We start from the raw sequence: 25,221 nt of genomic DNA, 5'->3' as shown, positions 1-25,221 counted from the left end.
TCGATTCAACAGAACGTGTTCGTGAGAGTAAAAAAAAGACACAAATGAAGTAAAAACGAGTTAAAAGAGACTGTACACAGTAGTATTCTTGGATCTAACATCAGTGCTGGAGGTATTTATACAAACACACGCGCTGACCTCTGACCTCACCTGTACGCTACACGTCTCTGTTCGCTGACGGCAGAACGAACTCAAACAGAGACTGACTTTGGCTGCAGCTTCTTTTGTGATTCTGTTTCAGCACAGAAACGCTGCGATTCTCAAATGATTCTCAAAAGACAGAAAAATACAAACGGAATCCAAAGAAATCTCTGCAGCATCACAGACTGAAGGAGCAGTTTTGTGTCGAGTCAGTCTTATGGAAGCTTGTTTAACAGAATAAAAAATAAAAAAGGTACTTCACAGAATTATGACTTGGAGTCGTATTTCCCAAGAAACCAGATAAACCAATTTGATTTCTTAAAACGCCTGGGAAGTCCAACTATGAAACCCGGCAAATCCAGCTTGGTTTCTTTCCAAGTCAGACTTGCTGGCTTGGTTACTCCAACATGGTTTCTTCAACTTGGAAGTCTCAGAACTGCTAGAAAAAGTCAATTTTGAGATGTTGCAATTTTTTTTTTTCATTCTCAACAAGCTTCCATAGAATCTCAAACACAAGTCTGGTGAGATTCACGTGCAAATTCTGTATAAGATGCTGTAGTGTTCGTGAAGCTGCTGTCAGATCAGTCGATCCGGAGGCTTCAAACAGGCCGTCGTCACGTTACTGAACACTAGAAACATGGGAAATAAACGTTCAACACCCAGCATTTGATGAGACAGAACATCCATGAGGTGGAATCACACAGATTTAATAGATTCATGCTGAATGAAGTCGTCTCTCTGCCGCCGCTGATTCACATCAACACTACAGACAGAATCAGTGTTCAGACAAACGTGTGACAGATTGCATTTCTCACAGGAGACGCGCTCACTGTGACGGATTATTACTAGTTTAAAGCCTTCTAACCGTATTTATAAAGTGATGTCGAGTTAGAGTACTAGTTTAAAAAGTCATCGGGCAGAACCTCCACCGACGCGCTGCAGTAACACGCAACATAAAACATCTGAAATGCTTTTGGTTATAAATCTACAATCGGCCCTTCACAGAGCCGCAAATAAAAACAACAGAACCCTCGTAGAAAGTCAATATAAACTCTGTTACGTCAAATAATCTCTCGTGAAGAATCTGCCGTCATCAAAGTGTCTCACATTTTTGGTTAATTTAGACGTTAGTTTGAGAAATAATGCAAAAATAAAGTTCCATCCTGACCGTGTCCAAGAGCGCGCAGCATCATTCAACAAACCGCCGGTCGCTCGTCAGTCCTGCGCTCGCTACAGCGGTCAGAAGTGTTTTTGGTAATAGCAACAGGATTAATCGCAGCCGCACGCGCTCACTGAGCCTTCGAGGCCAAGGCCACGTTCTTCGTCGTCGTAGCAACAGGACTCTGCTGCACGTCGCTGGTCACATGCAGGTTGAGAGCTCCGCCTCCAGCCCCGCCCGCTGACAGGAGATTGGCGGGCAGCAGAGAGAAGCCGGACGGATTGAGGAAGAAGGGCGTGGTCATCAGGCCGGAGGCGGGGTTTCCTGCGCTGGTGTTGGCGAACAGCAGGCCGGTGTTTCCGTCGATGGACGTCAGAGGCAAAGCGCCGCCCGATGCGAGAGCTGCTGACAAAACACCGCAGGTTTATTTATATAGTGATTTTTTCCACAATACACATTGATTTAAAGAGATAATGTTGGACAGGCGGACAGAGGTCAGAGGTCATACCCTGGATGGTGGCCAGTGTGTTGTTGTTCATCAATGTGTTTCCCAGAGCAGGGGTCAAACTCAGCAGCGTCCCACTGCACAGAAACACAAGCAGAAATTCACATGATAAACACACCTCTTACTTTTCATCTTTTTGTTTGGGGCAGAAATGTGACCTGGAAAAGTTTCAACATGTTTCTGTGAGACACATCCCATAATACCACACACACACACACACACACACACACACACTCACCCTTGCGTCAGCTGCGAGGGCGTTATAATCGTTGGGTTCAAACCCCCAGTGACAGCAGTCAGATTAGCTCCACCCAGTCCTGTGCCCGTCACCAGCAACTGCCCCGCCCCCTGCGTGACCGTGGTTGCCGAGGAAACTGCGCTCAACTCCTGTTTCACAGCGGTAACGGACGTGGTCAGTGATGGTGATGTCACAGTGGGGGCGGGCGTAGCGATGGCCGGAGCCATGGAGATGACCGACGGAGTGTGTGACGTCACCTGAGCCAGAGCGCCACCTACAGCACATCCATTAAACATGATTCATGAGCTCACATGAGGAGTACAGAGGAGAATGAAACTGTGAAAGGAGGAGTAACGCACCGAGCGTGAGGTTTGAGATGCTGCTGGCGCTCAGTGGAACTACAGAATTCACCGTCAGTGTGTTTGTGCCGCTGGACACCTGAACACAAGCAATCACTAGTCAATAATCAATCACTCACTTCACTTGTCTGCAGCTAGGGTTTAAGTACAGATGTGAAGTGACTCCGGTTCATGTGGTGTGCGACTGAGAGATGTGAAGTGACTCTGGGTCATGTGGTGTGCGACAGAGATGTGAAGTGACTCCGGTTCATGTGGTGTGCGACTGACATGTGAAGTGACTCTGGTTCATATGGTGTGCGACTGACATGTAAAGTGACTCTGGTTCATATGGTGTGCGACTGACATGTGAAGTGACTCTGGTTCATATGGTGTGCGACTGACATGTGAAGTGACTCTGGTTCATATGGTGTGCGACTGACATGTGAAGTGACTCTGGTTCATATGGTGTGTGACAGATGTGAAGTGACTCTGGGTCATGTGGTGTGCGACTGACATGTGAAGTGACTCCGGTTCATATGGTGTGCGACTGACATGTGAAGTGACTCCGGTTCATGTGGTGTGCGACTGACATGTGAAGTGACTCTGGTTCATGTGGTGTGCGACTGACATGTGAAGTGACTCTGGTTCATATGGTGTGCGACTGACATGTAAAGTGACTCTGGTTCATATGGTGTGTGACAGATGTGAAGTGACTCTGGGTCATGTGGTGTGCGACTGACATGTGAAGTGACTCCGGTTCATATGGTGTGCGACTGACATGTGAAGTGACTCCGGTTCATGTGGTGTGCGACTGACATGTGAAGTGACTCTGGTTCATGTGGTGTGCGACTGACATGTGAAGTGACTCTGGTTCATGTGGTGTGCGACTGACATGTGAAGTGACTCTGGGTCATGTGGTGTGCGACTGACATGTGAAGTGACTCTGGTTCATGTGGTGTGCGACTGACATGTGAAGTGACTCTGGTTCATGTGGTGTGCGACTGACATGTGAAGTGACTCTGGTTCATATGGTGTGTGACAGATGTGAAGTGACTCTGGTTCATATGGTGTGCGACTGACATGTAAAGTGACTCTGGTTCATATGGTGTGTGACAGATGTGAAGTGACTCTGGTTCATATGGTGTGCGACTGACATGTGAAGTGACTCTGGGTCATGTGGTGTGCGACTGACATGTGAAGTGACTCTGGTTCATATGGTGTGCGACTGACATGTGAAGTGACTCTGGTTCATATGGTGTGCGACTGACATGTAAAGTGACTCTGGGTCATGTGGTGTGCGACTGACATGTGAAGTGACTCTGGTTCATATGGTGTGCGACTGACATGTGAAGTGACTCTGGGTCATGTGGTGTGCGACTGACATGTGAAGTGACTCTGGTTCATATGGTGTGCGACTGACATGTGAAGTGACTCTGGTTCATATGGTGTGCGACTGACATGTAAAGTGACTCTGGGTCATGTGGTGTGCGACTGACATGTGAAGTGACTCTGGGTCATGTGGTGTGCGACTGACATGTGAAGTGACTCTGGTTCATGTGGTGTGCGACTGACATGTGAAGTGACTCTGGTTCATATGGTGTGCGACTGACATGTGAAGTGACTCTGGTTCATATGGTGTGCGACTGATGTGAAGTGACTCTGGGTCATGTGGTGTGCGACAGAGATGTGAAGTGACTCCGGTTCATATGGTGTGCGACTGACATGTAAAGTGACTCTGGTTCATATGGTGTGCGACTGACATGTGAAGTGACTCTGGTTCATATGGTGTGCGACTGACATGTGAAGTGACTCTGGTTCATGTGGTGTGCGACTGACATGTGAAGTGACTCTGGTTCATGTGGTGTGCGACTGACATGTGAAGTGACTCTGGTTCATGTGGTGTGCGACTGACATGTGAAGTGACTCTGGTTCATGTGGTGTGCGACTGACATGTGAAGTGACTCTGGTTCATATGGTGTGTGACAGATGTGAAGTGACTCTGGTTCATATGGTGTGCGACTGACATGTAAAGTGACTCTGGTTCATATGGTGTGTGACAGATGTGAAGTGACTCTGGGTCATGTGGTGTGCGACTGACATGTGAAGTGACTCCGGTTCATATGGTGTGCGACTGACATGTGAAGTGACTCCGGTTCATGTGGTGTGCGACTGACATGTGAAGTGACTCTGGTTCATGTGGTGTGCGACTGACATGTGAAGTGACTCTGGTTCATGTGGTGTGCGACTGACATGTGAAGTGACTCTGGGTCATGTGGTGTGCGACTGACATGTGAAGTGACTCTGGTTCATGTGGTGTGCGACTGACATGTGAAGTGACTCTGGTTCATGTGGTGTGCGACTGACATGTGAAGTGACTCTGGTTCATATGGTGTGTGACAGATGTGAAGTGACTCTGGTTCATATGGTGTGCGACTGACATGTAAAGTGACTCTGGTTCATATGGTGTGTGACAGATGTGAAGTGACTCTGGTTCATATGGTGTGCGACTGACATGTGAAGTGACTCTGGGTCATGTGGTGTGCGACTGACATGTGAAGTGACTCTGGTTCATATGGTGTGCGACTGACATGTGAAGTGACTCTGGTTCATATGGTGTGCGACTGACATGTAAAGTGACTCTGGGTCATGTGGTGTGCGTCTGACATGTGAAGTGACTCTGGGTCATGTGGTGTGCGACTGACATGTGAAGTGACTCTGGTTCATATGGTGTGCGACTGACATGTGAAGTGACTCTGGTTCATATGGTGTGCGACTGACATGTAAAGTGACTCTGGTTCATATGGTGTGTGACAGATGTGAAGTGACTCTGGTTCATATGGTGTGCGACTGACATGTGAAGTGACTCTGGGTCATGTGGTGTGCGACTGACATGTGAAGTGACTCTGGTTCATATGGTGTGCGACTGACATGTGAAGTGACTCTGGTTCATATGGTGTGCGACTGACATGTAAAGTGACTCTGGGTCATGTGGTGTGCGTCTGACATGTGAAGTGACTCTGGGTCATGTGGTGTGCGACTGACATGTGAAGTGACTCTGGTTCATATGGTGTGCGACTGACATGTGAAGTGACTCTGGTTCATATGGTGTGCGACTGACATGTGAAGTGACTCTGGTTCATATGGTGTGCGACTGACATGTGAAGTGACTCTGGTTCATATGGTGTGCGACTGACATGTGAAGTGACTCTGGTTCATATGGTGTGCGACTGACATGTGAAGTGACTCTGGGTCATGTGGTGTGCGACTGACATGTGAAGTGACTCTGGGTCATGTGGTGTGCGACTGACATGTGAAGTGACTCTGGTTCATATGGTGTGTGACAGATGTGAAGTGACTCTGGTTCATATGGTGTGCGACTGACATGTAAAGTGACTCTGGTTCATATGGTGTGTGACAGATGTGAAGTGACTCTGGGTCATGTGGTGTGCGACTGACATGTGAAGTGACTCCGGTTCATATGGTGTGCGACTGACATGTGAAGTGACTCCGGTTCATGTGGTGTGCGACTGACATGTGAAGTGACTCTGGTTCATGTGGTGTGCGACTGACATGTGAAGTGACTCTGGTTCATGTGGTGTGCGACTGACATGTGAAGTGACTCTGGGTCATGTGGTGTGCGACTGACATGTGAAGTGACTCTGGTTCATGTGGTGTGCGACTGACATGTGAAGTGACTCTGGTTCATGTGGTGTGCGACTGACATGTGAAGTGACTCTGGTTCATATGGTGTGTGACAGATGTGAAGTGACTCTGGTTCATATGGTGTGCGACTGACATGTAAAGTGACTCTGGTTCATATGGTGTGTGACAGATGTGAAGTGACTCTGGTTCATATGGTGTGCGACTGACATGTGAAGTGACTCTGGGTCATGTGGTGTGCGACTGACATGTGAAGTGACTCTGGTTCATATGGTGTGCGACTGACATGTGAAGTGACTCTGGTTCATATGGTGTGCGACTGACATGTAAAGTGACTCTGGGTCATGTGGTGTGCGTCTGACATGTGAAGTGACTCTGGGTCATGTGGTGTGCGACTGACATGTGAAGTGACTCTGGTTCATATGGTGTGCGACTGACATGTGAAGTGACTCTGGTTCATATGGTGTGCGACTGACATGTGAAGTGACTCTGGTTCATATGGTGTGCGACTGACATGTGAAGTGACTCTGGTTCATATGGTGTGCGACTGATGTGAAGTGACTCTGGTTCATATGGTGTGCGACTGACATGTAAAGTGACTCTGGTTCATATGGTGTGTGACAGATGTGAAGTGACTCTGGTTCATATGGTGTGCGACTGACATGTGAAGTGACTCTGGGTCATGTGGTGTGCGACTGACATGTGAAGTGACTCTGGTTCATATGGTGTGCGACTGACATGTGAAGTGACTCTGGTTCATGTGGTGTGTGACTGACATGTGAAGTGACTCTGGTTCATATGGTGTGCGACTGACATGTGAAGTGACTCTGGTTCATATGGTGTGCGACTGACATGTGAAGTGACTCTGGTTCATATGGTGTGCGACTGATGTGAAGTGACTCTGGTTCATATGGTGTGCGACTGACATGTAAAGTGACTCTGGTTCATATGGTGTGCGACTGACATGTGAAGTGACTCTGGTTCATATGGTGTGCGACTGACATGTGAAGTGACTCTGGTTCATATGGTGTGTGACAGATGTGAAGTGACTCTGGTTCATATGGTGTGCGACTGACATGTAAAGTGACTCTGGTTCATATGGTGTGTGACAGATGTGAAGTGACTCTGGTTCATATGGTGTGCGACTGACATGTGAAGTGACTCTGGGTCATGTGGTGTGCGACTGACATGTGAAGTGACTCTGGTTCATATGGTGTGCGACTGACATGTGAAGTGACTCTGGTTCATATGGTGTGCGACTGACATGTAAAGTGACTCTGGTTCATGTGGTGTGTGACTGACATGTGAAGTGACTCTGGTTCATATGGTGTGCGACTGACATGTGAAGTGACTCTGGTTCATATGGTGTGTGACTGACATGTGAAGTGACTCTGGGTCATGTGGTGTGTGACTGACATGTGAAGTGACTCTGGTTCATATGGTGTGTGACTGACATGTGAAGTGACTCTGGGTCATGTGGTGTGTGACTGACATGTAAAGTGACTCTGGTTCATATGGTGTGTGACTGACATGTAAAGTGACTCTGGTTCATATGGTGTGTGACTGACATGTGAAGTGACTCTGGGTCATGTGGTGTGCGACTGACATGTAAAGTGACTCTGGTTCATATGGTGTGCGACTGACATGTGAAGTGACTGGTTCATGTGGTGTGCGACTGACATGTGAAGTGACTCTGGGTCATGTGGTGTGCGACTGACATGTGAAGTGACTCTGGGTCATGTGGTGTGCGACTGACATGTGAAGTGACTCTGGGTCATGTGGTGTGCGACTGACATGTGAAGTGACTCTGGGTCATGTGGTGTGCGACTGACATGTGAAGTGACTCTGGGTCATGTGGTGTGCGACTGACATGTGAAGTGACTGGTTCATGTGGTGTGCGACTGACATGTGAAGTGACTCTGGGTCATGTGGTGTGCGACTGACATGTGAAGTGACTCTGGTTCATATGGTGTGCGACTGACATGTGAAGTGACTCTGGTTCATATGGTGTGCGACTGACATGTGAAGTGACTCTGGGTCATGTGGTGTGCGACTGACATGTGAAGTGACTCTGGGTCATGTGGTGTGCGACTGACATGTGAAGTGACTCTGGTTCATATGGTGTGCGACTGACATGTGAAGTGACTCTGGTTCATATGGTGTGCGACTGACATGTAAAGTGACTCTGGGTCATGTGGTGTGCGACTGACATGTGAAGTGACTCTGGGTCATGTGGTGTGCGACTGACATGTGAAGTGACTCTGGTTCATATGGTGTGCGACTGACATGTGAAGTGACTCTGGTTCATATGGTGTGCGACTGATGTGAAGTGACTCTGGGTCATGTGGTGTGCGACAGAGATGTGAAGTGACTCCGGTTCATATGGTGTGCGACTGACATGTAAAGTGACTCCGGTTCATATGGTGTGCGACTGACATGTGAAGTGACTCTGGTTCATATGGTGTGCGACTGACATGTGAAGTGACTCCGGTTCATATGGTGTGCGACTGACATGTGAAGTGACTCCGGTTCATGTGGTGTGCGACTGACATGTGAAGTGACTCTGGTTCATGTGGTGTGCGACTGACATGTGAAGTGACTCTGGTTCATGTGGTGTGCGACTGACATGTGAAGTGACTCTGGTTCATGTGGTGTGCGACTGACATGTGAAGTGACTCTGGTTCATGTGGTGTGCGACTGACATGTGAAGTGACTCTGGTTCATGTGGTGTGCGACTGACATGTGAAGTGACTCTGGTTCATGTGGTGTGCGACTGACATGTGAAGTGACTCTGGTTCATATGGTGTGTGACAGATGTGAAGTGACTCTGGTTCATATGGTGTGCGACTGACATGTAAAGTGACTCTGGTTCATATGGTGTGTGACAGATGTGAAGTGACTCTGGGTCATGTGGTGTGCGACTGACATGTGAAGTGACTCCGGTTCATATGGTGTGCGACTGACATGTGAAGTGACTCCGGTTCATGTGGTGTGCGACTGACATGTGAAGTGACTCTGGTTCATGTGGTGTGCGACTGACATGTGAAGTGACTCTGGTTCATGTGGTGTGCGACTGACATGTGAAGTGACTCTGGGTCATGTGGTGTGCGACTGACATGTGAAGTGACTCTGGTTCATGTGGTGTGCGACTGACATGTGAAGTGACTCTGGTTCATGTGGTGTGCGACTGACATGTGAAGTGACTCTGGTTCATATGGTGTGTGACAGATGTGAAGTGACTCTGGTTCATATGGTGTGCGACTGACATGTAAAGTGACTCTGGTTCATATGGTGTGTGACAGATGTGAAGTGACTCTGGTTCATATGGTGTGCGACTGACATGTGAAGTGACTCTGGGTCATGTGGTGTGCGACTGACATGTGAAGTGACTCTGGTTCATATGGTGTGCGACTGACATGTGAAGTGACTCTGGTTCATATGGTGTGCGACTGACATGTAAAGTGACTCTGGGTCATGTGGTGTGCGTCTGACATGTGAAGTGACTCTGGGTCATGTGGTGTGCGACTGACATGTGAAGTGACTCTGGTTCATATGGTGTGCGACTGACATGTGAAGTGACTCTGGTTCATATGGTGTGCGACTGACATGTGAAGTGACTCTGGTTCATATGGTGTGCGACTGACATGTGAAGTGACTCTGGTTCATATGGTGTGCGACTGATGTGAAGTGACTCTGGTTCATATGGTGTGCGACTGACATGTAAAGTGACTCTGGTTCATATGGTGTGTGACAGATGTGAAGTGACTCTGGTTCATATGGTGTGCGACTGACATGTGAAGTGACTCTGGGTCATGTGGTGTGCGACTGACATGTGAAGTGACTCTGGTTCATATGGTGTGCGACTGACATGTGAAGTGACTCTGGTTCATGTGGTGTGTGACTGACATGTGAAGTGACTCTGGTTCATATGGTGTGCGACTGACATGTGAAGTGACTCTGGTTCATATGGTGTGCGACTGACATGTGAAGTGACTCTGGTTCATATGGTGTGCGACTGATGTGAAGTGACTGGTTCATATGGTGTGCGACTGACATGTAAAGTGACTCTGGTTCATATGGTGTGCGACTGACATGTGAAGTGACTCTGGTTCATATGGTGTGCGACTGACATGTGAAGTGACTCTGGTTCATATGGTGTGTGACAGATGTGAAGTGACTCTGGTTCATATGGTGTGCGACTGACATGTAAAGTGACTCTGGTTCATATGGTGTGTGACAGATGTGAAGTGACTCTGGTTCATATGGTGTGCGACTGACATGTGAAGTGACTCTGGGTCATGTGGTGTGCGACTGACATGTGAAGTGACTCTGGTTCATATGGTGTGCGACTGACATGTGAAGTGACTCTGGTTCATATGGTGTGCGACTGACATGTAAAGTGACTCTGGTTCATGTGGTGTGTGACTGACATGTGAAGTGACTCTGGTTCATATGGTGTGCGACTGACATGTGAAGTGACTCTGGTTCATATGGTGTGTGACTGACATGTGAAGTGACTCTGGGTCATGTGGTGTGTGACTGACATGTAAAGTGACTCTGGTTCATATGGTGTGTGACTGACATGTGAAGTGACTCTGGTTCATATGGTGTGTGACTGACATGTAAAGTGACTCTGGTTCATATGGTGTGTGACTGACATGTGAAGTGACTCTGGGTCATGTGGTGTGCGACTGACATGTAAAGTGACTCTGGTTCATATGGTGTGCGACTGACATGTGAAGTGACTGGTTCATGTGGTGTGCGACTGACATGTGAAGTGACTCTGGGTCATGTGGTGTGCGACTGACATGTGAAGTGACTCTGGGTCATGTGGTGTGCGACTGACATGTGAAGTGACTCTGGGTCATGTGGTGTGCGACTGACATGTGAAGTGACTCTGGGTCATGTGGTGTGCGACTGACATGTGAAGTGACTCTGGGTCATGTGGTGTGCGACTGACATGTGAAGTGACTCTGGTTCATATGGTGTGCGACTGACATGTGAAGTGACTCTGGTTCATATGGTGTGCGACTGACATGTGAAGTGACTCTGGGTCATGTGGTGTGCGACTGACATGTGAAGTGACTCTGGTTCATATGGTGTGCGACTGACATGTGAAGTGACTCTGGTTCATATGGTGTGCGACTGACATGTGAAGTGACTCTGGGTCATGTGGTGTGCGACTGACATGTGAAGTGACTCTGGTTCATATGGTGTGTGACTGACATGTAAAGTGACTCTGGTTCATATGGTGTGTGACTGACATGTGAAGTGACTCTGGGTCATGTGGTGTGTGACTGACATGTGAAGTGACTCTGGTTCATATGGTGTGCGACTGACATGTGAAGTGACTGGTTCATGTGGTGTGCGACTGACATGTGAAGTGACTCTGGGTCATGTGGTGTGCGACTGACATGTGAAGTGACTCTGGGTCATGTGGTGTGCGACTGACATGTGAAGTGACTCTGGTTCATATGGTGTGCGACTGACATGTGAAGTGACTCTGGTTCATATGGTGTGCGACTGACATGTGAAGTGACTCTGGGTCATGTGGTGTGCGACTGACATGTGAAGTGACTCTGGTTCATGTGGTGTGCGACTGACATGTGAAGTGACTCTGGGTCATGTGGTGTGCGACTGACATGTGAAGTGACTCTGGTTCATGTGGTGTGCGACTGACATGTGAAGTGACTCTGGTTCATGTGGTGTGCGACTGACATGTAAAGTGACTCTGGTTCATGTGGTGTGTGACTGACATGTGAAGTGACTCTGGTTCATATGGTGTGCGACTGACATGTGAAGTGACTCTGGTTCATATGGTGTGTGACTGACATGTGAAGTGACTCTGGGTCATGTGGTGTGTGACTGACATGTAAAGTGACTCTGGTTCATATGGTGTGTGACTGACATGTGAAGTGACTCTGGTTCATATGGTGTGTGACTGACATGTAAAGTGACTCTGGTTCATATGGTGTGTGACTGACATGTGAAGTGACTCTGGGTCATGTGGTGTGCGACTGACATGTAAAGTGACTCTGGTTCATATGGTGTGCGACTGACATGTGAAGTGACTGGTTCATGTGGTGTGCGACTGACATGTGAAGTGACTCTGGGTCATGTGGTGTGCGACTGACATGTGAAGTGACTCTGGGTCATGTGGTGTGCGACTGACATGTGAAGTGACTCTGGGTCATGTGGTGTGCGACTGACATGTGAAGTGACTCTGGTTCATATGGTGTGCGACTGACATGTGAAGTGACTCTGGTTCATATGGTGTGCGACTGACATGTGAAGTGACTCTGGGTCATGTGGTGTGCGACTGACATGTGAAGTGACTCTGGTTCATATGGTGTGCGACTGACATGTGAAGTGACTCTGGTTCATATGGTGTGCGACTGACATGTGAAGTGACTCTGGGTCATGTGGTGTGCGACTGACATGTGAAGTGACTCTGGTTCATATGGTGTGTGACTGACATGTAAAGTGACTCTGGTTCATATGGTGTGTGACTGACATGTGAAGTGACTCTGGGTCATGTGGTGTGTGACTGACATGTAAAGTGACTCTGGTTCATATGGTGTGCGACTGACATGTGAAGTGACTGGTTCATGTGGTGTGCGACTGACATGTGAAGTGACTCTGGGTCATGTGGTGTGCGACTGACATGTGAAGTGACTCTGGGTCATGTGGTGTGCGACTGACATGTGAAGTGACTCTGGTTCATATGGTGTGCGACTGACATGTGAAGTGACTCTGGTTCATATGGTGTGCGACTGACATGTGAAGTGACTCTGGTTCATGTGGTGTGCGACTGACATGTGAAGTGACTCTGGTTCATGTGGTGTGCGACTGACATGTGAAGTGACTCTGGTTCATGTGGTGTGCGACTGACATGTGAAGTGACTCTGGTTCATGTGGTGTGCGACTGACATGTAAAGTGACTCTGGTTCATATGGTGTGCGACTGACATGTGAAGTGACTCTGGTTCATATGGTGTGCGACTGACATGTGAAGTGACTCTGGGTCATGTGGTGTGCGACTGACATGTGAAGTGACTCTGGTTCATGTGGTGTGCGACTGACATGTGAAGTGACTCTGGTTCATGTGGTGTGCGACTGACATGTGAAGTGACTCTGGTTCATATGGTGTGCGACTGACATGTAAAGTGACTCTGGTTCATATGGTGTGCGACTGACATGTGAAGTGACTCTGGTTCATATGGTGTGCGACTGACATGTGAAGTGACTCTGGGTCATGTGGTGTGCGACTGACATGTGAAGTGACTCTGGTTCATATGGTGTGCGACTGACATGTGAAGTGACTGGTTCATGTGGTGTGCGACTGACATGTGAAGTGACTCTGGGTCATGTGGTGTGCGACTGACATGTGAAGTGACTCTGGGTCATGTGGTGTGCGACTGACATGTGAAGTGACTCTGGGTCATGTGGTGTGCGACTGACATGTGAAGTGACTCTGGTTCATATGGTGTGCGACTGACATGTGAAGTGACTCTGGTTCATATGGTGTGCGACTGACATGTGAAGTGACTCTGGTTCATATGGTGTGCGACTGACATGTGAAGTGACTCTGGTTCATATGGTGTGCGACTGACATGTGAAGTGACTCTGGGTCATGTGGTGTGCGACTGACATGTGAAGTGACTCTGGTTCATGTGGTGTGCGACTGACATGTGAAGTGACTCTGGTTCATATGGTGTGCGACTGACATGTAAAATGACTCTGGTTCATATGGTGTGTGACTGACATGTAAAATGACTCTGGTTCATATGGTGTGTGACAGATGTGAAGTGACTCTGGTTCGTGACGCACCGCAGTGTTGGAGGTGCTGTAGATGGCTTTGATGGCTGACGCGGACGATCCCATGCAGCTGCTGGGAGGATTGATCCTCTTCTCCTTCTGTCTGCGGTTACAGAACCAAACTCGCACCACCTCCTTCTCCATGTTAAGCTGATCCGCAATCAGTGTGATCTCCTCCGATGACGGCTTCTGACTCTGCTGCAGATCACAAAGAAACCGCTTCACGTCATCACGCCATTCACACGACTCAATGACTAACCACAACGCTTCTGTTGCTTGGAATAATCTGCAAAATATTGTCAAGTGGTCCATGCTCCCGCCACTAAATTAATTTAAGCTATTAAACAATAAGAAATTTTACTACTGTATTATTTAACAGTAAAATAAAAATTTTTACAGGACAACTAAAATTACAATACTAATATTTATGGCTGTCTTTGAAGGAAAACTGCACTGAACCTTAAAGTTTAATTTTAAGTATAACACTTTTGTTGCTTTGTATATTCTCAAGTATACAAATATAAAATGGACAGTTTTAGGTGTGATTTTAAGGAAATTATTCATAAATGTGAGAGGGGCAGAGCTCAGTGCAGTGTTGCTGCCCTCTAGTGGTCAGTAGACGTCACTCACCTCCAGGAAGCTCCTCTCTAACGCCAGACGGATGGTGGTCTCGATGCTGGTGCGCTTCTTACGCCGCCGGTTCAGACTCTCGCAGAGACCCGGAGACATCTCGCTCGCACTCGACACCACGCAGTCAGCCGACATGTTCTCTGCGGAGAAACAGAGCAAGAATGTGAAGTTATTTATGACAGCCTGTGTTTACAGTATTTAACATTCAGTGTGTGTCCATGAGGACAGTACTGCACCTAACCTGCGTCGTTGAGCCACTTCTCCAGCAGTGGTTTGAGTTTGCACATGTTCTTGAAGCTCAGGTTCAAGGCCTCGAATCTGGAGATGGTGGTCTGGCTGAAGTCGTTGCCGTAGAGTTTCCCCATCGCTAACCCCACGTCACCCTGAAACACACGCGACAGCACACGTCAGCGTCACGCGGCGCGACTCACGACGCACGAGTGTGGATGACGCGCTCACCTGAGTGAAGCCCAGCTTGATGCGTCTCTGTTTGAAGTTCTTTGCGAACTGCTCGAGCTCCTCCAGGTCGCTGGCCTCCTCCACACACGGGCCGTCCACACGCTTCGGAGCGGGAGCCGCTGGAGACGGCATGGCCGCGATCTTCCTCGTCGGTGTGGCCGCCTGCAAACATCACGAACACAGCATCAAACCTCAGCCTTACTTTACGAAAGTAAATACTTCACAGCAGAAAGACTGAAGCACGAGCAGTTTGCTTTTCCTCTCTACAGTGAGTGTGGATCGGTCAGACCTGTGTGGTGAGAGCGATGCTGGTCTGAGCGGGCAGGAGGCTGGCTTGGCTTTGAGGTAGTTGAGTCAGGATATTCTGAGCTTGCAGGAGACCTGAGAGCAGGAGGAGGACAGCACGGGTTAGAAACGCTGAAGAGCAGCAGCATCAGTCTAATGGAGACACTCGTACCGGTCTGACCCTGAGGAGACGGAGAGATGATGAACTGGGGCTGAATCTGAGGGCTGATGGAGTGACCCGGCTGAACCAACACGAACTGCTGCAGGTTCAAACCCTGCGGCTGCAGCTGCTGCGGAGACAGAGAGAGACGTGTGCATTAATCATTCTGAAAGAGTCTCTTCTGCTCACTGAAGCTGCATTTATTTGATCAAATACTGTAAAAACTGTGAAATATTATAATGTAAATCAGCTGTTTTCCATCAAAGTGTAATTTATTCCTGTGAATTTCAGCATCATTACTCCAGTCTTCAGTGTCACATGACCCTTCAGAAATCATTCTGATATGATGATTTGATGCTCAAGAAACATTATTATTATCAGTGTTGAAAACAGTTGTGCTGCTTTAGTTCTGTTTGTTATTTTTTAAGGCCTGAACCGGTCGTGAATGAGCAGCCGACAGAATGAGAGAATGTCAGTGATCTGGAATCTGATTGGACGGGTGAGATGTCAGTCACTTACAGACGCGATCTGGATGGGCTGGGACAGAGTGATGGGCGTGGCCGCGGAGGCGGAGATGTTGGCTCCGGTGGTGCTGCTCTGCTGACCGGCCGACTGCTGCACGGCTGCGGCGATGAGCTGCGCCTGCGTCTGCTGCAGCAACAGCTGCGCTGGGGTCAAACTCAACTGCGCAGAGACAGAGAGGGACAGACCGTCATGTGACTCCAGCACTGGACAAGAAATAAGCATAATATACTATGCAATACTAAAAAGCACAAAAGTACACAACACTCTAAAATTGGTTAAAACGGTCCGTTTGTAATTACACTGAGCTGATTGTGGTTTGAAGCACAATATAGTTTTCATTAGTCTGGAAAAAAGTTGAGAAAAACTGTGTAAAAAAAAAAAAAAAAGGAAAAATCAAGATCAAGAAATAAAAATAAGATTAAAATAACTAAAATAAATTAAAATTAAAAAAAATTAAAATAAATAAATAATACATTAGATTAAAATAAATTAAATATTTAAATAAATAAAAATGTATGATTAAAATAAATAAAAATAATTAAAATAAATCAAATAGAATTTTATTTAAATAAAATATGAATACATAATATACAAAATGCTTGGAATAAATAAAAAAATAATAAATACAATTTGATTTAAATAAATAAATTAAAACAAGTAAACTCTGATTAAAATAAAAAGAATTCAAATTAATTATTTTTTATTTAAATAAATAATGATAATAATAATAATAAATAAAACAGACTACAATAAACTGATTAAAATAAATAGAATTCGTGTAAAAATAAAAACAGTGTAAAAATAATTAAAAATAAGTTTAAACTGAGTAACTAAATAAATAGATTAAAATACAAAAATCCTAAAAATAAATAAATTAAAAATGATTCAAATAAATAAACAAATTTTATTAAAATAATTTGATCAAAAATTAATAAAACGCATCTTACATGTAACAGTACAGCACTGATGTAATAGAAACTAAATATTTTACACATTTATGATATTAATTTATCACAGAACGATCATATTTTGTGTCTGTGAATCTAAAGGACAGAAAGCCCTGATCTAGAGTCAGCGGATCTGATCATCAGTGATGAAAGCGACGCTCTGTCGGGGGGACCGCGCTCCTCTCGTTAAGCGAAACCTCATTATGCAGCGCATATAAATTCCGCATAGATTTGCATATTCTCTTCCACCTGTTTCCGAGCGACAGAAGCGCTGTTTAATTAACGTGCCACGCCGATCTCTCTGGCGGGCGATAACAAACACGGCGGGAGACGCGTCACCTGACCGTACCTGCTGGAGCAGCGCCTGCGCCTGAGCGTTGCTGATTGCACTTGTTGCTTGTCCATTTGGTTTGTGTGCGTCCAGACCGTTGGCCTGAGCTGCTGAGAGACGAACGAGAGTCATACATCAGCGTCAGCGACACAAAAACACAGATGATGATTGCAAATAAAAACACAATTCACCTTGAAGTCCTTGCGCTCGGTTCTCCATGCTGCTTTTACTCAGATCTGCTGGACAGCTGCTAGAATCTGTTCAGAGAGCAAACGTGTGAGAACATCTTTCACAGCTTCCCTACATGTCCAAAACTTGCTGATGAGATGCTGCAATTAGTAAAAGATGAACTGTATTAAACCACCGTCCCACTCTGATTCACTTCTCAACTGAATCAACACTGAACTGAATAATGATCTTCTTTTCCATTGATTCTGTCACGTTCATTAAATCAGTCTGTACCGTATAGAGCGCTGACGGGATCCACAGAGCGAACGCTGCCCGCTTGAGTTCATTAACATGTGAATCCTTCAGATGATTCCAAGAGAAGCTCACCTGCGTCCACCAGCGGCCGCTCGACCCAAACCCTCCAGAAACGAGCGATCACGACCCGCGCTACGATATGGAGCGATCACGAGGCATCGGCGACAGCGAACGGCTCCCGCGCTCCGGCCGGCGCTTCCGAGGAAAGTTGTTTGTTCCGTGGCGAGCGAAACACAAAGACTACAGCTGGAAGCGCAGCATCCATAATGAAAGTTAATCAGTATGCAGCTGATTAAAGCCGTATGCAAATCTCGCACCCCGTCGCTCATTAGAAGAGCGCCGCTTTGAAGTTCTGCGAGCAATTCATTTCGCACGGACCTCTGAAAGCTTTCTGCATAATTCAACATTTTTCATAAATATTTATCAGCTCATTAGCATATTAATTGGATAGCTTTTAGGACGGAGGATACGGCGAGCACAACAGTGAGGGAGAAGTGAGACAAGGCCAATTACCAGCCGTGTGTGACTGTTTTAATTACCGGGTGGGGGGGGGACCTTCCCAGCATGCAACCTGAACCCCAGCTACGATGAAAGAATGTGAGGGCTAATGACCGCCGTCTCTAAACATCCCAGAGTCGAACTGGACGAGCTCATTTATACAACGCAACATCTCAAACAACAACAAGCTAACCAGGGTAACCTTCACCTTCATCAGCTGCTCAACGCTCCGTGTGAGGAAGGGAAGCTGCGGAAGCTTTTTACGCCGTGGAATAAAACATTCCTGACCTTTTTCTTGCAATTCAGTTCCAAGATACTCGCAATTCTGAGGAAAAAAGTTGGAATTGTGGGATACAGTCATAATTACCTTTTTAAAATTATTCTGTCATGGAAGCCAAAACAGATTTTGTGAGATGTAAACTTACAATTCTGAGATTTTATATATATATATATATAGTGAGAAAGAAAAAAAAAGCCCAAATTTTGAGATAAAATTAACCTTTTTTTATTCCAAGGCGGAAACTGCGAGATGCAAACTCAGAATTCAGAGGAAAAAAATAGTATAAAAAGTCATATTTACCTTTTTTGTATTCTGTCACAAAAAAAAAAAATTGTGAGATTTAAAACTTATGAGTGAAAAAAGTGCAAACCGTGAGATAGGGCTGGCCGATTTTTCAGATTCATTCGAATTTAATGTTTTGCCACAATTTTATTATTTTTAAATCAGGAAAATGCAGTTTTGAATAAAAATGTTAGCAAACTTAACAATTAGACACGTTGAAAATTCTGCAATAACAGTAAAGACAAGAAAATGAGAAGATGAAAAATGGGGGTGGAGCTGCACGATTTTTTTGTTTTCAAATAGTTTTATATTCAGAATCGTGATCTCTAATTAAAATAACATGTAATTCACTACAGATTCTGAGAAAATATTAATTGCTGGAAAATTTTGTTTCATTTAAATGAATTTTTTTTTTTTATGGTTTTGAATGAATTCAGTGACCAATTAATTAATACTTGTTTCATTGCTGGATGAGTCAGTCTTTTTGAACGAATCTTTTGAATGAATGATTCAATGACAAATGCATTTTTAAAGCTGCAGTCCGCGATTTTTCCTCTTTGTCGCCATCTCTGTTATAAACATGCGATTGCAATCATACGCGGAACAGTTATCTGTACGTGCGTTGTGCATCGGCACGGCTCGTCAGCGCGGATGAATCTAATGTTTGCTGTCAGTCACGCACCGGTGTGGATACTGAACTCCCAAATCACAGATTCTTGAAAGTATGACCAATATAAGAATTTCCACTGGAAAATATCATCTGAACAAGTAAGTAACATTTCTGCCACTTTTGTTCTGACCAACTGAGGAAAAAAGCATTAGGTCTACAATAAATCGCGCTGCTAATGATGATTAAATCTAACGATCGTTTAGCTCGGATCACGCCAAACCGTGCAAATTATTATTAATGTTATATTGTTCTCAAATCTTTAATGTTAACATCAGCATTGCGTGACTGTGTGTATATTAGCATTACCTGTAGATTTCAATTTCTGTAGCCACTCGGCGGCAAAAAAAAGTTACAGACTGCAGCTTTAACAGTCACTTGTCGCCACCTAGTGGTGTAAGATGATACAACCATTATTAGAAGCACCAAGTTCGCTTCAAAATTTAGATCTCTATCGTAGACATCAGTGTTTAATATCCTAACTTTAAACTTTTATCTCAGTATTCCTGTGATAGAAATAACCACTGTGTGGCTCAAACGGCTCAGCGGCAGCACAGACTCTGATTTGAATGTTCCGGTATGATTTTGTTAAAGGTTTAAAAAATGCGGGCGAAGCATTGCCTTTAATAAAATAAGATCGAGTGGGTGTATGAATCGAGATCGTAATCTTTTTAGCGGCTGTTCGCTCAGAAATGTGTTATTGCCTTGAAAAAAAAACGAGACGCCGGCAGTGGAATGATAAAAAAGTTATTAAACGCGAGTTGACGCGGGACACGAGTGCAACAGCCAAACACGTCCGCCAAACATAAAAACAACAGGAAAAGTAGTGCAATGGAATGAAAAACCTGTAAAGAACGACTTTTGATAGAGTTTTGATATTTCATGTTTGCATAATGGTGATTATTTTCTGTTTTTACAAAGCATTTGCTGTTAATAACAGTGTTATTTAATGCTAATAAATTACTTTTTGGCTAAGAAATATTTAGTTTTTTTTATTTTATATTATTGATAAAGTATAAAGGACATGTTTAAGATTGTACAATATTTGCCTTCGGATTTCATGCATATTTTCTGCAAAGATATTTAACGAATAACAGGTCATTTGTTTTACATTTACACCATGTTGATCAGGTGTGCTGAACTTTTTTAATGAGATTGTTAATAAAGAGAAAATATTACTTGAATCATATTGTAGTTACATTTTTAAGTTGACTAGTTAAACATAAAAAAAAAAATCAAAATCGGGAATTGGCCAATCATTCTGAAAATTTTATTTTCGAGATTTTATTTTTGGGCCATATCGCCCAGCTCTACTGTGAGATAAAAAGTCGCAGTTACCCTTTTATTTTTGATTCCATGGTGAAAAAAGGTCAGAATTGTGAGATAACAATTGTGATTGTGAGAAAAAAGCCTGAATTTTGACATAAAAGGTCACAATCAACTTTCGTATGTCAGTTGGTAGATCTCCTGAACAAGCACTAACTCGTCCTGCAGCGCCGGATGAATGTGACGCGCAGCTCAATGAAGATGATGATGATGAAACACGCATCTAAAGCGCAGCTACACAGAGACAAACAAAGTCATGTGGCTTTAACTCAAACTGTTGCTATGACGACAACCCCACTGAGAGAGAGACAGACAGACGGAGAGAGAGAGACGGATCTTTATAACTCAAAAGAAAACAGTTGAGAGAAACACGATTTACATACGGCCGCTGCGAGGGCTTCAGTAAGCTAACTGACAGACAATGCATTATGCAAATGTTTTAATTAATAGAATTTTAAATAAGCAATTAATTAGCCTTTCAAACTATTGAACGCAGCGCTGCATAATTTCAAGCAGATAAGTGGCATAAGGCACAACGCGGGAGAAATGAAGTATTCATAGAACAGAAACATTTCAACTGAACTGCAGTCCAAACTTTTCTATTAGACCTGGAGAACTCATTAATATTCATCAGCTTTAATTAACCCATCATCCTGTGTTTGCCAATCACGCGCTCCAATTCTGTGATGCCTTCAATGTAATAACAACCCAAACTTTACTTTCATATACGGCCAGATCAGAGTCAGTCGAGGGTTAATGTTTCAGAAATGACACTGACATTGACATCATTACATTATATTCGGGTCAATGACATGACGGGTCATCTTATAATAATAATAAAAAACAAAGATATGACACCCAGAGTGTGTAAGGTAGTACAACTAGATCTCTTTTATTGAATTCAAAAGATTTTAATTATATTTTGCTACATATAAAGATATTTTTACAGATTTTGAAGTGTCAAAAGATCATTCAGTTTAACCGTCCAAAGGCCAATACAGCCATTTAATTAGTGATTAAAATATCTTAAAATGTAATAAATGTATATGTGATTTTATAACATCATATATCAACATAGTGCAAAATGGTATTAAAATTATGTGTAGAAGTCGTTGCTTTGTTAAAGAAAAAACTAATTTCATTGATGTCATTCGGAGTAACCAATATAAAGAGACCATTCTGGATCAAGTCATGTGACAGAATGTGACATCATTCAGACACTTGCAAAGGACCACATGGTCGTGAAGCAAAGTAACTAACTCTCTCTTAACTATTTGATAAATTCATGTTTTCTCTTGTTCATACGCATGTCCCGAAACATCAGGTCATTCGGTGCAACCGCTATAAAACATGGAAAATGTTGGAATATTTTAAAACCTTGTACTAAATATAAAATGTTTGATTGTCCTTTTGCTAGATATCAGCCTGTTAGCATTGAATGAAAATATTGTGACATTTGGTTAAACCGAATGACTTTTTTTTTGGTGACGACATTTTGTCCATCTTGTAAAAAATGACAAAAGTAGTGTTAATTGATTATAAAAACCACATAATCTCATTGTTAACACTTAATAAAACTTCGAAATGAATTATATCTCTAACCCTAACCTATTCGTCAGTGACCCATATACTGCGACTAAACCGATCAGAAGTTAAAATTGTTAGGGTTAAAGTGCTAATGCATGTGAACAAATGTGTTTACAGACCCGTTCACATCAAGAACGATAACGATAACTATAACTGCATTAGTGCTGTGTATTAGTTTTGTCATCTGCCGCTTTAAATGCTCGAGCTCTTCAGAGCAGGATGGATTCTGAACACACTCGCACTATTTACAACAAAATGGCGTAGAATCGTGCATAATTATGTGAAATGGGATGCACAAACAGTTTTGTGGTTTTGCAGACTATAGATGACCGATGCTTGTGCACATCCATAGAGTTCGCCATCAGGATAAGATCCCAAAACCATGTGGATTCTGCACTGCATTGTGTGAAAAACTGGAGACATATTAATATGCATAAGGATAACAACACCTTGAATGTTCTGCAGGACCAGCAATGAGCTAAATGCATAAATGTAAATGTAATGTTCCCGAGAGACACAAAAGAAACCGAAATAAGCACAAGGTAAAATCCTCCACAGAACTCACATGCACTCAACATCCAAACAAAATCACACAGCGCGCATTAGTTCGGAGAAATTAATCATTCATGAACACGGCGTTTGTACTCATGAATATTCATGAGCAGCTCTGTATATTTAATCCGCGCGATAAATAAATAGTGTGACGCGCGTCTCATCTGGAGCGAAACTGACGCTTAAATTATGCAGAAGAATGAAGAGCATTAAACAAGCAGGGCTGATGTTATGCAAATCCAAAAATTCACTCCTGTAGTTTTTAATGTCGTTCCTCACACCCAAATTATTCAGCACGAGACACTTTTCACACTTTGTAATTTATTACCTGTTGGGGGGAAAAAATCACCCCCAACACGCACGCGCACAGGGAGAGCGAGACCCTGTCGGGGTATTTATGTTGCCCTGAGGGCAAACAGTTGATCTGGTGAGGAAAAGCACAGGCTCAAGTTTGTCTTTTGTTTTTAGTTCTCGCAGCACAGATTAAAGTCATGAATTATTATTCTACATCACGCGTGCGCGTGCTGAACAAACACATGAATATGCAAATTCGCGGCCGTTGAGTTTCTCTCGCGGCCGAACGACACAAAGCGCGCGCGTGATAGCACCGCTGCTAACTCTCTCTCACAACACTTCACAAACATCATCTACAGCGAGGAAAACACGCCGTTCTGACCAGTTTAACCCATCTTCAGCAGTTAGCCCGCGCGCCGCGCTAAACCACGGGAGTGTGTGAATATGCAGCGCGCGCGCGCCATTTCAAAAGATGAGAGTTTTGTTCAGGACAAACAACTCTCATCTGCTGCTGACGGACTCAAATCATCTCCAAAACATTCAACATTCCTCCTCATCGTGATCGATTCTGTCCGCAAACGATCGGCGTGTGTGTTTGACTTTTGTTTACTTGAGGCGGACGGGGGAATATGAATATGTAAAATGTAATAATTACCTGCAGTCGAGCGCTCATCTTGAGTCGTTGATCCTCTGTCCGCCATTTTGAATATTTAGTGTGAGAGTGAAACCCCGCCTACTGCTACACACACACACACACACACACACACACACACACACTCGGCCCCTGAGAGACCTAAAACTTAAAACAGACACATAATTCAATGTTTTAAAATAATGTTTCTCAGCTAAAAGGAAATTATATACTAAATAATGTTTTTGAACCATACTATAGTAAATTTTAGTATTTACAGCACTTTGTTAATGAACAGCATACTGTACTATTAACTATAATGAACTGATAAACTGTAATAAATACTGTAGTAGGCCTACTTTAGTTTTACTACAGTAAACTGTAGTGTATTTGTAGTATAATTATACACTATAGTTGTAGAAAACGCTTATTGGGTAAAGAGGTTTGTTTATAGTTGATATATTACCACAGCAACTATAGAATTACCACAAAAAATTTATTTAATTAATTTTAAGTACTAAAGTACTTTAGTATGGTTCAAAAACACTATTTACTATAATTACTATAGTATTTTTCATGATCTGGCAATGTTCTCTCAAAGTAGAAGTGTTTTTCCAGTAATAGAACATTAGTTCAAAGTTATATGGTCTTTAATCTTAAAAACGTTAGCACAAAAATTGTAATTATTCATGGAACTTTTTTCCTGAAACGTTTTCGTTGGAAGTTCATTTTTTTAAATGTTAGCAGAACGTTCAGAGAACATAAAAGTAACATTCCCATAATGTTTGAAGAATGATGAATGGAATGTTCTATAAATGTTTGTATAACCAAGAAAAAGAGTTTGTAAAACATTTAATAAACTGGATATTTTTTAGAAAGTTCAGAAATAACGTTTTCATAACATAATGGGAACGTTCTTAGAACAGATTTTTGTTATGTGAGTGTAAAAGCAGATTTAAACAGGGGAGGCCGGGGCTAGTTGTCACATGTTCTGTGTCAGGAACCACCAGGATTTGAGACAAAGGTCCAGTTACACAAATGCTTGATTTCTTTAGTTAGTTTGTTGGGTTTAAACGCACAGCTCTAAGCTGTCCTTCACAATAATTGTTTAATTATGTTGTGTAAACAAGCTAACACCGATAACACACTGACACTGAAGGTAGATGTGAACTGAAACAACTTTTCCTAAAGTTGTTATTCATATCATGTAAACCAAGGCTTTATTTTTGTATGTCTCATGAAATTATTTGTGTTTATATTGCTTTACTGCCTATTGAATTATTGAGTCCCATTGACAACTTCAATGTGTGTTTAATGAAGCATATATTATTTTCACTGTATATATTATTATTTGCATTTATTGGCCCGATATGAGTCCCCAGACCTGCTAAATCTGTTATTCCTTTCCCCAAGTTTATTACCTGTA

At 43.9% G+C, this 25,221-nt stretch overlaps 1 protein-coding gene across 8 annotated transcripts; it reads right to left on the bottom strand.

The window, feature by feature from the left end:
* Nucleotides 1–622: 622 nt before the first annotated feature.
* On the bottom strand, nucleotides 623–23,876 carry pou2f1a (POU class 2 homeobox 1a). 8 transcript variants are annotated; one of them, XM_067405201.1, is made up of 15 exons: nucleotides 23,820–23,876; nucleotides 18,385–18,501; nucleotides 17,387–17,452; nucleotides 17,214–17,305; nucleotides 15,912–16,076; nucleotides 15,405–15,522; nucleotides 15,237–15,328; nucleotides 14,948–15,109; nucleotides 14,730–14,871; nucleotides 14,489–14,628; nucleotides 13,871–14,056; nucleotides 2,403–2,481; nucleotides 2,044–2,317; nucleotides 1,809–1,882; nucleotides 628–1,705 (listed from the first exon to the last, which is right to left on the bottom strand). In XM_067405201.1, the coding sequence occupies exons 3-15, from the start codon at nucleotides 17,412–17,414 to the stop codon at nucleotides 1,431–1,433; spliced, it is 1,827 nt and encodes a 608-aa protein (XP_067261302.1). In that variant the 5' UTR covers nucleotides 17,415–17,452; nucleotides 18,385–18,501; nucleotides 23,820–23,876; the 3' UTR covers nucleotides 628–1,430. The 8 variants fall into 8 exon arrangements, with proteins under 8 accessions (XP_067261301.1, XP_067261299.1, XP_067261297.1 ...); XM_067405203.1 differs by having other exon boundaries at nucleotides 17,214–17,302; XM_067405200.1 differs by lacking the exon at nucleotides 18,385–18,501 and having other exon boundaries at nucleotides 623–1,705; nucleotides 15,414–15,522; nucleotides 23,820–23,865.
* Nucleotides 23,877–25,221: the final 1,345 nt, after the last annotated feature.

This window comes from Chanodichthys erythropterus, chromosome 12, assembly GCF_024489055.1.
Source record: "Chanodichthys erythropterus isolate Z2021 chromosome 12, ASM2448905v1, whole genome shotgun sequence".
NCBI classification, from domain to species: domain Eukaryota; kingdom Metazoa; phylum Chordata; class Actinopteri; order Cypriniformes; family Xenocyprididae; genus Chanodichthys; species Chanodichthys erythropterus.
The sequence above is the reverse complement of the archived record's forward strand: the minus strand, read 5'-3'. Positions and strand labels throughout refer to the sequence as shown.